At 42.2% G+C, this 15,667-nt stretch overlaps 1 protein-coding gene across 1 annotated transcript in view; it reads right to left on the bottom strand.

The window, feature by feature from the left end:
• Positions 1-15,667, bottom strand: part of man1a2 (mannosidase, alpha, class 1A, member 2) — a 217,131-nt gene that overhangs the window by 170,142 nt on the left and 31,322 nt on the right. The window contains exon 3 of the mRNA XM_050048100.1: positions 5,562-5,823. Within this exon, the coding sequence (XP_049904057.1) occupies positions 5,562-5,823 (262 nt within the window). The remainder of the gene's footprint in view (positions 1-5,561; positions 5,824-15,667) is intronic.

Genomic DNA, 15,667 nt, shown 5'->3' with positions numbered 1-15,667 from the left:
GGTTCTATGGGAGCCCATGACTCTCTCCTTTACAGACATGCCCACTTCATACCAGTCCCATACGGCTGTGGGCAAAAACCATGCAGTTGTTTGCATGCAGCAGTTTTTTTTACCTATTGTATTTGAATATATCTGCGTAATTGGGTCCCTGAAGTCTTGTAACTGCATTAATTCGGTCTGACTGGAAAGCTGAGACTCTTGTGGAATCAATAAGCCTAGTTATAATCATGTGTGATGATGGCAGCCCCCACAGAAGCCATTTCAATGAACTGAGACATTTTTTTTTTTAACTCACTGATTAGCATGAGCTATAGTGACCTCTAGGATGATCACAGCCTCATGAAACTTCACAGCCACAAACTTCAGACTGGGGGCAATCAGAGGACGTATGGCTTTCGTAGGTATATTGAGAACAAGGGGGTTTCCAAGTAGGGATGGGCATTGGTCCTTGAGAACTCATTTGGACGTCCTTATTCGCTCAAAGTATAGAGCACTACTCCCACACAAGAACATGACTTTCTTTACTGTCTAAAATGGGTAAAATCTTATTTTATTGTAGAGCTATGTGCAGTGTATTGCTTCGCTAAGCCGAAGTTGTGATGTTAGTTGCTGCTGCTGTGTTAGCTTGTGCTACCTGAGCACTAAAGTGACTCTGGAGGGAGTGGCTCAGAGGCGGTCCTTCAGTGCTGCGTCTAACGTATGTAACGTTAACGGCAGAGACAGAAAGATGGCAGATTTTTCTCATATGAACTTTCAGTTGATTTAATAGACAAATCTGAGCCTGGATGTTTAATAAATGTATTCTTCAAATTGCACTTGATTTCCACTGTTGGCAAATTTACATTGCTATTCTTACGTTAGTGTTTTTTTAATAGCAAATACTCAGGTACTTCAATAATTTAATGTTAGTACTCAAATATTGAAGTTAACTACAATGCCCATCCCTATTTCTCAGCAGTTTCTGGAACAGAAGTGCTCACAATCTAATTGCCAACAAATGCAATTCTTAAAGAAATCTCCAAATGCCAAAAGTTTTTGGTCCCAAATCACAATATGGATTTTTTTATGGTGTTCCTCAAGGTCTTGATATCGTAATGTAATATTTTTGGATGGATTTTTGGCCATTTTTATAAATTCTAAAGTGGTTAAAAATGCTTAAATTAAACACCAAATCTGTTTCAACCCCAAAATTGCTGCAACAATTTATGAGACATAATTAAGCATGGGAATGGCTGTTATATACTTCAGTCTAGGGTTGCAATGGTATGAGATTTTCACGGTGCAATAACCATCTCAAAAAATATTGCGGTTTTATATCACGGTATTAAAGGCATTATCATATCAGTCAGAATGAAGCCGCAGGAATCAAAATGGGAGGGTTATTTTTGGTTGGACAAATGTTTTATTACTGTAATTGAAACTTGAAACTATTTGAACCCAACTTGAAACCACCAACTGTCAAAATTTACCTTGACACTGATTTTCTAAGCCCTTTCAACGTCTGAAAGGCGCCCAACCAAAAGACAATATTAATTACAGATTTGTGACTAGTAAAATCTGACACAGTGCTGAGCTGCATCTCAAACTCATCTCCATGTTGCCTGTTTTCACCACCACACAGCTACAAAACTGCCCTCACAGTTAGAAAACATGGAAAAATAATCAAAATGGATCATTTACCCCCCCTCCAATCATCATTATTACCACATGCAAAGACTGCAGTTATTGATCCTTCACAGTGATGAACTATGCATGGAGCCAAATTTGTAATGAAACCAAAATAACCCCACGAACTGATGCAGTGTCGGACAGATGGCACAGTCCCAGGGAAAGTAATGTGGTAACAGACTGGCTCAACCATCTACCACTGCTTGAATTACCTCTTACTGTCTACATGAAACATAAATGATGACAAGAAGATGGATGCTGATACTCCTCCCTGGACTTGACTTTACAACATCAAAATGCAGGCCAAACGTCTGCATGTAGCTGGGATTTTAAAAAAAGAATAAGAAAGCTCCAGTCTGTAGTCACAATTGTGTGCCAGTGTGCGATTATGATTTCTCCTTGGAACCACAAGGCAATCAGGAAAAGGGGAGCGCGCTACACTGTGCCGTAGCCCATACAGCTGCTACTTTCTTGCTCATTTGGGAGTGTATGGCATTCTCTCTGAATGGTAATTATGAGGGGAACAAAAGGGGCATTTAGAGACAAAGGCGGGTTTGGAGTGAATGGGCCAGCTCCCATGCACGGCGAGTGTTCTGACTCCAAGTGCTGCTTCAAGAGAGACGATATGAGGTAATTATGCAGGAGAACTTGCAGAGGGGGGAGAAAAGGGAAAGAGAGGAGCAGAGAGAGGGAGATAGGCTGAGGTTGGCTTGGTGTCTATAGAGAGCGAGACCAGATAGCACCATCTGCATTCTGCACAGGCACTGTCCGTCTGGCTCGCTGTTGCCTTCAATAAAAGCTGGCGCCAACACAGACAGCATGCAGGAGAAATTTATTTAGACGTACAGTATAGCTGAGAAAAAAAACAGCCCTGACACACAGACAGGATATGGGGGAAGTGATACATCCATTATACTCTATGCATCACGGTTTGTTCCACGTGGGATGTATAAAATGACTAGGTCACGAACATCCAGTAAAAACTGTCATTTTTTTAAGCCACCAGCATGAGACTCGTTTTAACATTCGGTTCTCTCGTGCTCTCCTATGGCTCTCTCCCTCTTAAAGAAAAAAAACACAAACAGGACTCACACACACTCAACCGCCCATCCTGGGTAACAATGTGTGAGCGGGTGAGTTGTGTGATTTTGTGCCTGCAGGGCTCCAGACCGCTAACACTAGTCGCACTTTGCAACCACGGAGCTGGAGAGCTGTTAAGTTTGATTCCTGCTTTAAGTGAATAAATATTCACATTTAATAGTGCCTCTGTTACGGTTTAACTTATAACTTTTCGCTAACTGCTAACACCACAAGCTTCAAGCAAAAACATCAACACTTCTGCCCGAGACGAGACGAGTGCTTCAGAATAAAAGCACCAGTGGTTCTGCTTTGTTTATTTCAACAACACTTTGTTCAACTTTTTTATAACAGTACTTTATTTAATTTTATTACAACAGTAATTTAAATAACTTTTTTTATAACAGTACTTATTTTAAGCTTGTTATAACAGAAATTTTTTGAACAGTTGTGTATTTCAAGGAGTATTTTACTGCTGGAGAGACGGCTTTTAATAAATCTAGGATATCTGTGCTGTAGAAAGCCGCAAATACTTTTGAAATTGGTGCTACAGAACCAAAGAAAACTAAGAAAAAGGATGCTGTTGCTGAAAAGGGAGCAAACCTACAACTATGACATGTCTGTTCGAAACAATGGCGGCCGGCTGTAAAGAACTGATCTCCACCTCTTACAGTTAAACAGTAAGCTAAAAATCTTGCTTTATATTTGATCAGCACTGATTTTACCGACTGATCTCAGTTTTTTTGTCCTTAATTTTTACTATGCAGGAAACAGTATGGCGCCCACTTCCTGTTCGCAAACTCTCACTATTACAGCTAAACACGACACTAAAATATGTTTCTAAAAGTATTGCAGGCAGGAAAAAGGCAATGCAGTAACATAATCTTGATATATATTCGATCAGCACTGGGAGCGAGAAAGAGAGAAGGGTGGGTCTGCCTCTTGATCTGCCGCTATACTCTTTGTGTCATCAGTGGCGGCATGGGTGGCGGGCAATACGAAAATGTGGAGGTACAACCTGTAGTTTGAGCAACAGCCCAAGAGCCAGTGAAACAAAGACAGATAAAGTATATTACGTCGTCCGCCGGAGTTTCACCGGGGGCAAGGAGGGATATCTAGGCACATCTAGTTAGATGGAGGGATGTTAACCACAGTTCATTCACACATACTACCCACATTGTTTTGATACAAAGCTGGTTGAAAATTGGCAAAGAACCCTTTTAACTTTATTATAACAGTAGTATTTTAGTATTTTAATAGTCTACAGTAGTTTAGAGGAGATTTCAAAATATCAAGATATATTTTGTGTTTTGCGATGTAACCTAAAAAATATCGCATCTTGACAGCTGTACTTTAAGATACGGCCCCCTCTATTAAATATGAAAGGAGGCCCCCACATGCTTGAGCTTTACACTGCTGACTTGTAAAATCAGAACAGACATGTCCTGTGATTTTCAGCCTTCTATGATTATATTTACCCCTCACAGCAGGCACATCCTGACAGCTGAGAATATTACTGTCAGGTATTGTCCCCCCTCTATTAAATATGAAAGGAGGCTGATGATACAAGTCAGCGGTCCTGAAATGTATGTTTCTCTTCTATAATACACATTCTACATCTCGGAGGCGACGTCTCTCCACATACGGGCTTCCTTCGCCTTTCAAACGGGGCAGAGCTCCGTGGGAAACAGTAGGAGAGACACAGCCCGAGGGGGAACTGGGATCTGACACAACACCGGAGGGAGAAGCAGGTCCGTGGAGCTGTGCCCAAAGCTGCTACGGCGTCGCTTTGGGTTGTGAGCGCGCATGATGCACGTCTACATTGAACGTAATGGGTTTGTGCGTGCAAAAGAGGCTACATCTGAACGCCCCCCATGCACACACACGCTTTAACCAAGGCAGCGGCCAAAATCACCCAGGCCGCCCTTAGATAGGCAGGGAAAACCCTGCTCCCAACAACCATACCATGGCTGACCCTGCATTTCCCCTTAACTGCATGTGTGTGCTGTGTGTATATTAGGGATAAGTGAATGATATATTTCAATTCATTACCTTGTGGATTGTGTGTAGCCTGACAAATACTAGAGAGAGGATTGCACAGCACTACACACACACGCTGGGGTTTTAAATTTCACTAAACACCAATGCTGTGGCTCGATTTTTCACTCCAGTCTCGTCTCCCAAAATGGTTCCTCATTGCAAGATGACCTGCACAGAATTCAGCATGAATGGGGAGCTGATGGCATTGATTTAGGGATGTTTGCCTTTCACAGTTGTCAAATGCACCAAATTCTGCATGTCCCACGCTGACATACATACACTGAATTTACAAAATATTAATTATACTTGATTCAAATGAAATCCATGAAGTATAATGGGACTTTCTCTTTAATAAAAGCAATTCTAATCAGCTCAACATGCAGATGTGTTAGTAAGTGGGAGTATGAAGATATAAAAGGTCTAGAGTTCACGAGAGGTATGCCAGAGGAGGTAGTCCTTATTATAATGGTAAATAGATGGATAATGATAGATTTATTGACATAATAAACAGATATTACTATAAGGAAGTGGCTGCAGCTATAATTCGCAGTCTTAATTTAAGTGCATTTTCATCACAGTGTGTGTTTGATTGCTCTTGCTGCACTCATACTAATGTGAGTCCCTACAGCGTGTAGCCGACCCCATCAGGAAGACACAGTCAAACAACCTGCATCCATCCCATGATGTGCTCCCATGTTCATGGACCAAAATGACACCATAGAAATACATCCCAGTAAACCTAGAGCAGGATATTTAAAACACAAAAGTCATCTTACCTCTCTGATCTTGTCACGTTTCTCTTTGGCATCAGGCTCCGGCGGCTCACCATCACTGACGCCCACCACTTTGGGCATGGGGACGGGTGGCAAAGGTTTAGGCCCCGGGTCCTTCTTTTTCAGGTCCTCCATGACTTTGTTCTTCTCTGTCTGAATCTCAGCCTGCAGCTCCTCACGTGACTTCCTCAGCTTCTCCTTGGCCTCCTGCAGCGCTCGCTCATGATCTGCCCGAATCTTGTCCCGCAGGCTCTCCTCCTCCTCCCTGCAGGAGGCAGGTAAAAGGCAGGAGGTAAGTTTTTTATTCTTTACTCTGTCTGGATCCCCAACAGCCACCACAAAGTGGTTGCTGGTCCTCCCAGGGTGAACAATCAGTTTTATTTTAACCAAGTCTGACACACACACACACACACACACACACACACACACACAAGAAAAAAAAAGAAATCACAACCATTTGGGGAAGAAAGGTGTGCAGTCTTTTTTTTTTTAATTAATTAAAGATGAACTCTGAGAACAAACACTGAACCTCTGGGAAACAGATGTGTGATTGTGTGTCTGAGATGTTGTGTGTGTGTTTGCTCTTGCTCTGCCCATTTTTTTTTACCCTGAAGGTCTATAAAGTTTTATTTAATAAAAGAACATCACATTATTGTGACGTTAGCAGAGGTGGACACCAAATAAGCAGGTCCAGAACCCTCTGCAATAAACAGCTGCAGGACACCAGACTAAAACTCGCCCACCTGTAATTCAGATCATTATGGAAGAGACAAAACCATCAGTCTCTAATGGGAAACCAACCCCCTCCCCACCACCACCACCCCACTACTCTGCAATTACATCTGCTCCAGGAAATAGGACAGGTGTAGAGGAGCACAATGAGAAGGCAAGCAGTGCCAGAATGAGAAACATCATCTTTGGTTTCACATGGTGGTAACAAGCTCCAGGGTGTTGACACAACTCTACCCCATGAGGATGTGGGTCAGTAATGAAAAACAAACGCAGCGGGATGCTGAAGCAAAGGTGACAAGCGGACAATGACACTGTGCTGTTTTTCTGCTGTTACTGAAGGAAAAAAAAGATCTCTAAAGATTGTGTCTGTATCTCGCTTGGCAGTTATGTGGGTTTATACAAATATAAACACAGCCAAATAACACATGGTTGATGAGTGAGGGCAGGAGGAGGCTTTTTGGGATACATCACCCCATGTCTGCTACATGAAGACACAGGCATTAAGCAGACCCTACGCATGTGTCCTACGCCATTGTGAGCATTTATACTTGTGTCTGTGTCACTCTGCAGTTACACCTCCAAAACACTAGTCGGCAGCGGAGGTTTCTGTTAAGTGCTGTTTAGTGTATTCAAAAGGCACCTAAAACACACACACTCTAGGCAATTATGCAACTTTGTAATAAAATTAGTCCCTGACTCAGACCAAAGCAAGACAACTCTAGGTCTGAAAGCACAATTACCTTCACTATAAAATATCAAGGATCAATATTTGAGACAGTTTGTGCAACTTAAAAAGCCTTAAAATGTGTTAGATGTGAGCTGCAGAGTATAATAAAAATGTTAAATCTTGAAACAACTGAGTGTTATCTGAGTGCAAACATATGACTCCGTGTTTACTAATGACCTTCTGTGTGATAAACACAGGAAACGTGGGAAGGAGTGACGACCTGCAGAGATCCGTGTGGACTCAGCTGCAAACCTCCACAGAGCTACACAGATCAACATCTCTGAGAAAACAATACTGAGTGTGTGTGTATGTGTGTGTGTGTGTGCCGACTGTACCCATTAATGGCTTTGAGATGCCTGTTTAAACCTCTGTCCTCTTCCAGGAGAACAGCAGCGCGGGTTGTTAGGAGTCCAATTTAAAAAAAATAAAACAGATGGCTTTGCGGGTGCAATTTGTTTTTTACGTATTTGTTAATGTTTTCTGGACTGGCATGTCGACCAGAGAATCAAATACCTCGTGGGTTTAAACTTTGTGGTGTAGCAAGACTAAATAAACTGTAGGTACAATCACACCTATGGAGATCTGTGTGTGTAAAAGTGTGTCATGCACAAGACTAATATAATGTCTGTGAAGTAAATAGAAATTTCTCCAAACTTATTTACTTATTAACTCAAACATGTGATGTTCCATCATTGTGCTCTTTGCCTGCATGGATTTTTACCCAACTTTATTCTTCCTGTGCAGCAACAATTTCAGGTTTTATTTATTTTCCCTTCTGCTCAGGTGTTCAGGAGGTGCACGTGTACATCCATACACAGTCTAAAATTAATGCCGATCACAAAAAAGGTAGGAGTGGGAAGCAGAGTGAGGTGCGAGTCGGCCTACATTGGAGCAGATGTCTTTATTGTAGACCTGGTATGATAAGAATTGTGGTGCAACCTGAGCCAACTTCACCAGAGCAACCGTGAAAACTGAGGAGTGTTTGGGAGCATTTGGTGGAAAAACAAGCGCACGTGGCACACGTGATTGGGCAACCACCTTAAGATGGCTGCCAAGGGAGTTTTTCAACTGAAAGTAAAGGCCTTGTGCATGTAAGCTGTTGTGGAAGAGAGGTAATTTTAAGAATCTCCGCCGTCTTTCTGGTACAATAATTGGAATAAAACTTGCATTATATAGACATACTCCCAGCAGGCGAACAGCGGAATAAACATTCATTCACTCTTCCCACTTTGACTCATGGTGAGTCACCAAAGTACTAAACAGGTGCAGGTGAGGAAAAAAACACTCACCATCCCTAAGACGAAAACACTTGCCTGTACTCCCGCCAAGTGGCAAAACATCTCTGCTCAAAATAAAACCCAGTGACAGAGAAAGTCCAGGCCCAGACGCACCAAACCTATTACAGACAAGCAGAGGCGACAAAAGCAGACCCTGTGTTGTTGTGTTACTTCATGTCGTCAGTGTCTCGGCAAGAAAGTTGCACATGAACACATGGCAACGATTACAGCCAGCGGCCAACCAGCATGGACGTTCTGTGCCTGCATGAGAGCAATGAATCCTCCGTGCCGACAGACAGCTGGAAGGCCGTCTTGACACTAGCTAGCCAGTTATCTCATTAACAACACAATCTAATGTTGAAACAACAGAGCAAATTTACCGTGCAACAGCAAACAACAACACAAACCATCTCTGCTAAAGAGCTCAATGGCTACAGAAAAATAATCTTACCTTATGAAATAAGTTTGTTTTAGTCTCACTCCCTCTTGACTTAAGCTGTTTGTTTACTTTCCTCACTTCTGTTTCTCTTCTAGTGCACTGAGCTGAACTGCCAATCAGAGTGATTTCATTCACCGACAGGCAGCATGTTGAATTGGCAAAGAAACCTGATGGGGACCTCTGAGGGCCAACGGTAAGGGACATAGAGCAGCGACTAGGGCAACAGATGGCCATCACAGGCCCAACATTGACCAACAACGTAACGTCAGCCTGGTGTGTCAGGGCCTTATATAAGCCTGCAAGGGACTTCAGAGCCGGGCTGTACAATATACAGCAATATACAACATTGCATTAAGTGATGTGCGCAATAGTTGCATGGCAGGATGTGGAATATCAAGTAAGGAAAATTAACTCAAATATGTCATGCAACAACTTTGCTGCTGCTTGATACAAAAGGAAAACCCGCAAGGCTGCCATTTCCCATGACTAAGGTTAGCGGCCCAGCCTTCCGTTTTAAGACAGCTTTACATGTGTATTTTTACGTAATATGGCAGCGTTTGATATGGAAAGTGAGACTCCTCTGTGTATGTTTAGAAACGTACTGTAACCAGGACGGCAAGTGCCACAGACACAATGAAGCGTGCTTTTCCAAAGCTACACAAAAGCTCAGATTCCAGCATAATGGCTGTAAAAGGGGCCATGTTTTGGGATTGCTGCACAGAAGAAATAAAGCATCTGTTTACTGCAACGTTACAATGATGTCTCCTGACCTGTCTTTGCCCCACAGTTGCCGCACTGTAGAAGGCAGTACCAGCTACGAGCCAGGCTAAAGCTAACTGTCTTACCCTAAAGAAACTAGACATCTCCCAGCTAAAGTTCAGAGCCACAATGGTGGAAGAGAAACGCTAACACTTAACTTATTAAATGAAGATTGTTTAAGTTGTGTGCTTTTAGCTAATAGTAATGTTCACAACAGTTAACCGTTAGCTCGTTAACAAATGTTAGCTAACTTAACTTAGTATATAACCATTACCGGCGCGCAATGCATCTTGGGATAGGCTGGGCCACGAAGGATTCATCCGTTGCATCCTCCAGATTCTGGGAAAGAAGGCTGCATTTGAAGGAGCCTTCAAAATGGGACAGCCTTGTTTGCGAAGATGTGACGCAATCGGTCTTCAAATGCAGCTTTCGAAGGCTGCAGCTCCTGAATTGAGACACGGCTACTGAATGTGTGTAGCAGCGACTGTGTGCCTGATTTTTGCAGATATAAGAACATAATAGAGTGAAAGGACTAGAAATAAAGTTGCAACAAGAGCAGGGAGAGGAACCGAGAAAGTAAGGAGATAAAAACACATCTGAAAGAAGGACAGAGGACAACAGGACAGTGACTGAGCTACTGGAGGATGAGAGCTGGAAAAGATGATGCATGATCAGTATGCATCAATGATCCATTTGCTGTTACCACCTATACTGTTCAGGTTCAATAGGAGCTGCAGCCTTTTCCAGCATGCACTGAGCAAGAGTGAAAAAACAATGTGTTGCAGATATGTAAAAGAATACAGAGGAAAAACAATGTGAAAGAAAGCAATAAGATAAAGAAATGAGACTGTGACACAGAGCCGATGAGTCGGAGGAATGAATGTGCAAGACAAACAGAAGGAGACAGACGTTTTATACTAATTATCCTTCACACAACACAATGTGCATCCATTTTATAATTCCATCATGACGCTGAATGTGGGGCCAACAGAGACCAAAATAAACAGCTTCCAAGTTACGCAACATCGCCCTGGAAACAACTCATAAATATTCATATCCCAACTCAGCGTGTCTGACTTTAATTGATAGAAAACATATTTTGCAACACCAAGATGGCAATTACTGTGTCGACGCCGGTGCCCGCAGATGCATGCACTTGTGAGAATGTTTCAAATGTGCTGTGTTTGCTTTGTGGGGATTTCATGTTAACATGTAGGACATGCGTGTGTATTGTACGTTCCAGCTTGTGATACAGCTTGCGTGTGAATGTGAGCGCGTGTGTCTAAATCATCCTCCATTCTGTGCTGAATGTGTGTGTCTAATTCGTCTTTGCATTCTGTGTTGAATGTGTGTGCACGCATATTTGTGTCTTCTATTTCAAGGTCTGTGATGAGATTTCTGTGTGTGTGTGTGTGTGTGTGTGTGTGTTTGCTTCAATGTGTTTGTGTGAGTCTTTATGAGCGTGTGTGTACACCCAGGGGGTGTCACGCCTCCTCTGTATGCCATCCTCTGTGCCTCTGTGAGTGAGTGTGCCCTCAGCAACATGCATTTAAATGTGATATTTAGACTGTGTGGATGTTAGATGACTGGCTAATGTCTGTATGTGTGCTGAGATATATCTGTGGTTATATTAGATGCGAGGGAGCATGACAAAAGAAAATGAAAAGGTTGAGCTGACACCATCAGCTCTAATGGGTGCTGATGCTGTTCCATATATGTCTACATGTACAAAAGGAAGTCAGCACATTGTCACAGGAACACAAACACCATTGTACAATTTACACAAATGTGCATTTTTAAACAGTATGCGCCAGCAGTTCTGGTGAAAATTAATTCGCGGATAAACACGCATTAGCCTTCCTCACCCTCCTCTCCTCAATGTGCGTGCCCCTCCTCCGTCTTTAATCTAACGTCACTCTTTTCTGTTCCTCCGAGCCATTACCATACTCACTCTAGCATCGCCAAGGGTTCCCTTCGAGTCTCATATAATGTCAAACATGCAATTAAGACAGCACATCAACAGCTGCCTGACTCAATTACCTTGACAAAGACAAGCGTGGACCGCTGCTATCAAGCACCCAGGTGACCACGCCCACACCTTGAGCTTTACTTATCCTCTCCCGTCCCCACATCCCCAAAATAAGACTGAAGCGAGTGGGGCCACACCTCCCTAATTAGCTGTTTCAGCCATGTCAGACCTTCAGTAATCACTTCCTCGTTTTTAATCGCCCTCCTGCCGCTGAAAATTTCCTCCTGAGTGGTGTCACGAAATCTGCTGCTCAGCAAAATCTGGCACTTTCCATAGCAACTGGAGAGAAGCAGCAGTTGTCCGTCTGCCCGGTGGGGTATCTAGGAGAAGGTTCTGTTGTTTTTTTTTGAAGCCGTGGAAACACAAGGAGGAGAGCAGCACAGGCTAGATGCCACGTAACCATGGTAACAAACACATACATAGGAGGTCATAGACAGCAAGTGGAGTCATTTATGCGAGGGAACAAGACTGCTGGGTTATTAGTTACAGCACAGTATTTGAATGTGCTGGTATTTCAGCTGCGGGGTGGGGGGGCATTTCAGAGAAGATCTTAGTTACTGGGCAAATTAATTTTTACCTTGGCAACAGAGAGATAAGTCATTTAGAAAATGTGAATTATTCATAATTCAGCAACACATTATGTATTGTTTATGTGCATTAATTAATTAAAGCTGTAAAAGCAACTCCAACATACGCAAACAGTGAGGCCAGAGGAGCAGGCAGAGGGTGAAGACAGCAAAGTGTTGATGGTACAATTGTTTATACGTCTCCATCACCCTCCTCTGTATTTCTATTACAGCTCGGTTGACAAGAATAAAATTCTGACAGGATCTGGAATTAAGTTTTTTCACTGACTGCTACTGTGGCAGGCAAGTTTTTTATTTGCCTGTCACTCAGGAATTTTATCTGGCACTTTTGAATAAGTTTTATCTTTTGACATCGTTTAATATAAAGAACAATGTCATTCAAGCTTCAATATATTTACGCAAAAAATATTACTTACATGGTAAATTCCAGTGTTTGAATCACATTGTGGCTTTTGGGGGAGCCCTATTTTTCAGGGGTAGGAGGGCGGGAGGATACTGAACACATGTACACACATGCATGAAAAATATCCTACCACTACATTTCAATTTATACAGACAATATTTACCTTGGGAAACAGACATTCACTGCATTCATCTGTCAGCCCTTAACACATCCATCGTCATTATCTCTCTGTTGCTCGACCACACACTCACTTCAGATGAAACCGATACCAGAGCTGGTGAAGTTGATATGAGTGGGCGTGTGGCTCTATCTAATAGTCAAAAATACAGACGTTCCTCTTTCTGAACTGATATGGAGATGCTGTTTTGAGTTGATATATTGTGGGACGACGAAAAAAAGGAAAATGCCTCTGCCTCTGTTTAGGAGAGCTGCCACATAGAGATATCTCAAGATGACTTAAACATGCCACATGACTTTATTTAACTGCAAGTCTGCCAATTCCACTTGCGCATCATCTCTGTTTAACCCACTGTTGTGTCAGTATACCATGTGACAACAAGTGTGTTCATTATTCTATGGGTCATAAGTATTTAAAACCAGCCAGATTTGTCAAACTGCCCCTGAGTCATCCTAAAATATGCCTGGAAACAGCCATCATGGAGGTGAAGCTCCTGAACCAACTGGTGGTACTCCCCATGATCCACCCTCCTGTTTTAGGGTCTCATGTACCCACACACATCTCCGTTTCCACCTCTCACCCTGAACCAGAGCTACAGACAGTACCCTCTCCCTCAACATTTGAGGGACTAGATACTAATGACTTTACTACTGGCATTCATTTTTTTAAAAAGGCAGTGTGATGCACCTCATATTTTGCAACCTACAAAATGCTTTCTGCGTGATTGGGGCCTAAGTAGGCTAACTGCATATTAGACACACAGCACTGTAGGCCAGACAATTCCTTACATGCTACCATGGACCATATCATAAAGATGGGAAACATAACAGCTTCCCAAAAGTGAAGCCAAAATATGTTTTTGCTCCCTGGTGGCTGACTGCAGTATATATATTTTACTTAACATTTTACCTTAAATTACGTTTCTCTTCAAGACAGATTCTGACCTTTTAGGGAGTTCTTATCACGCAGATGTATGTGCAAGTGTTTGTTTTGTGTGCAACGAGTGTATGGGCAGGAACTGGACACCGCAGAGATCTCTACTGTGCAGACTCTGGCTCCAAATGGCATCACCACTGCAAGATGGCAGCCACCGTATCTAGGATACTGGATTCATTTTTGCAGAGTTTGGGTATGTGGAGACAAGTCACCCATATTTATATACAGTCTATGCGTGCGACAATGACTTCTATCACCAGCAGCTCAGCTTTTACCACACAAATACCGTCATATACTGTATAACCTTGTGAAATGTCGGGAATGTATGAAGGTAAGAAAAAAAAAAAGATACATCAAAGCCTGCTATCCAATCATCCACTACCTTGCTAGAAGTATCTTTCTGTTGTGTATTTTCCCATCTGTCAAGGTGGCAAATGGTGGGTGTTAGATATCAGACCCTGAATCCTGAGATAGGTTTGTAAATCTTTGCGGCCTGCCAATGCTATTATCCTGTGTTGTGTAGTTTTACGATGATGTAACAAAATAATGCTTCTATTAACAACACAAGATTCAACTCAGGACGCTCTACGAAAGTCTTAAATATGTTTTACTCAAACATGCCTTAACTGACCCACAGGCACCACCCAGTGGCCGAGGTAGGTGACATCAAAACACCCACAAAAAGGTCAGAAACGTATGACTTAACACTGAAGTGAAGATCTTTACATCTAAAGTGAAACATGTTAAAGCAAATCTGAATGTAAGAAGCAGACAATCTACCTCTGCATTTGTGTGGAACACTGCCTCCCGTATAAACAAGGCACACAAACAATCCTGTGAATGTAAATTATGCATCTGGACATATCCTATCACAAAAGGTCATTCTCGCTCCTCAGCACAGCAGCACTTTGTCCCTTCGTAGCTCGTGATATCTTTTTTTTCCCCTCTTCAACTCAGCTCACAACGGGACCGAGAGACACCGTCTTATCAAAGGAGACAAAAGCCGTTGTACTTGATTGATTCTGCTTACTGACAATTTATTAAGCCATTTCAGGGGTGTGATTTCCTCTTCATTCACAATGTATCAAAAGATAATTGGCTTAAATATATCACGCAGAACTTGATTACACTGTTATTATCACAGGCAACTCATTGTGGTAGCATTGTGTGTTGCCAACAGAATAAAATCCCTTCACAACAGTTTGTATAAAGTTAATTTGCTCATAATGTCAATTTGTAGATAGCCCTTAATAGCCTTTTGTAAAAGATACCACATATTTTCACACATGAAAATCAATACTGTCCTGTCAAAACATGAGCCTTATTGAAGCACATGGAATAACATGTTCCTGGAGGATCACAAAGGCTTGCGCACAGGAGCCGAGGCCTCTGCTGAATTATTTAAGTCAATGCTTCGCCCGCCTGTCACACAAGTTTCATCTCCTTGACAATCCAACGAAAAACAAAATCAACAACTGATTCCTGAGAGCTCATCAAGGCTTTTGTGTGCAAAGGTAGCGCGGTGCCATCTGCACACATCAACAGCCATATCTGCTCTTGAAAGGAGAATAAATGAATAAAAACTAGTGCTGGGCAGGGACGTTTTTAAAAATGCTGAGAGGTGCTCTGTGTGCTAATCGGTGTCCACTTCTCAGTAGATGGAAATTACAATGGAGCAAAATGGTGCAAAGACGTCACATGCATGAAAATAAATGATATGAAAAAACTTTTGGATATGGTTAAGACTACATGAATCTGTAACAGTCTCTTTTCATATGAAACAAATTTGAAGTGACTTATAATTTCTTATCTGCTGCCAACATAAAAGTCTCACCTTTTATACACTGAACAAAAATATAAACGCAACACTTTTGTTTTTGCTCCCATTTCTCGTGAGCTGGACTCAAAGATCTAAAACTTTTTCTATACACACAAAAGACCATTTCCCTCAAATATTGTTCACGAATCTGTCTAAATCTGTGTTAGTGAGCACTTCTCCTTTGCCGAGATAATCCATCCCGCCTCACAGGTGTGGCATATCA

This window comes from Epinephelus moara, chromosome 7, assembly GCF_006386435.1.
Source record: "Epinephelus moara isolate mb chromosome 7, YSFRI_EMoa_1.0, whole genome shotgun sequence".
NCBI lineage: Eukaryota > Metazoa > Chordata > Actinopteri > Perciformes > Serranidae > Epinephelus > Epinephelus moara.
This window is presented reverse-complemented; position numbering and strand designations above follow the sequence as displayed.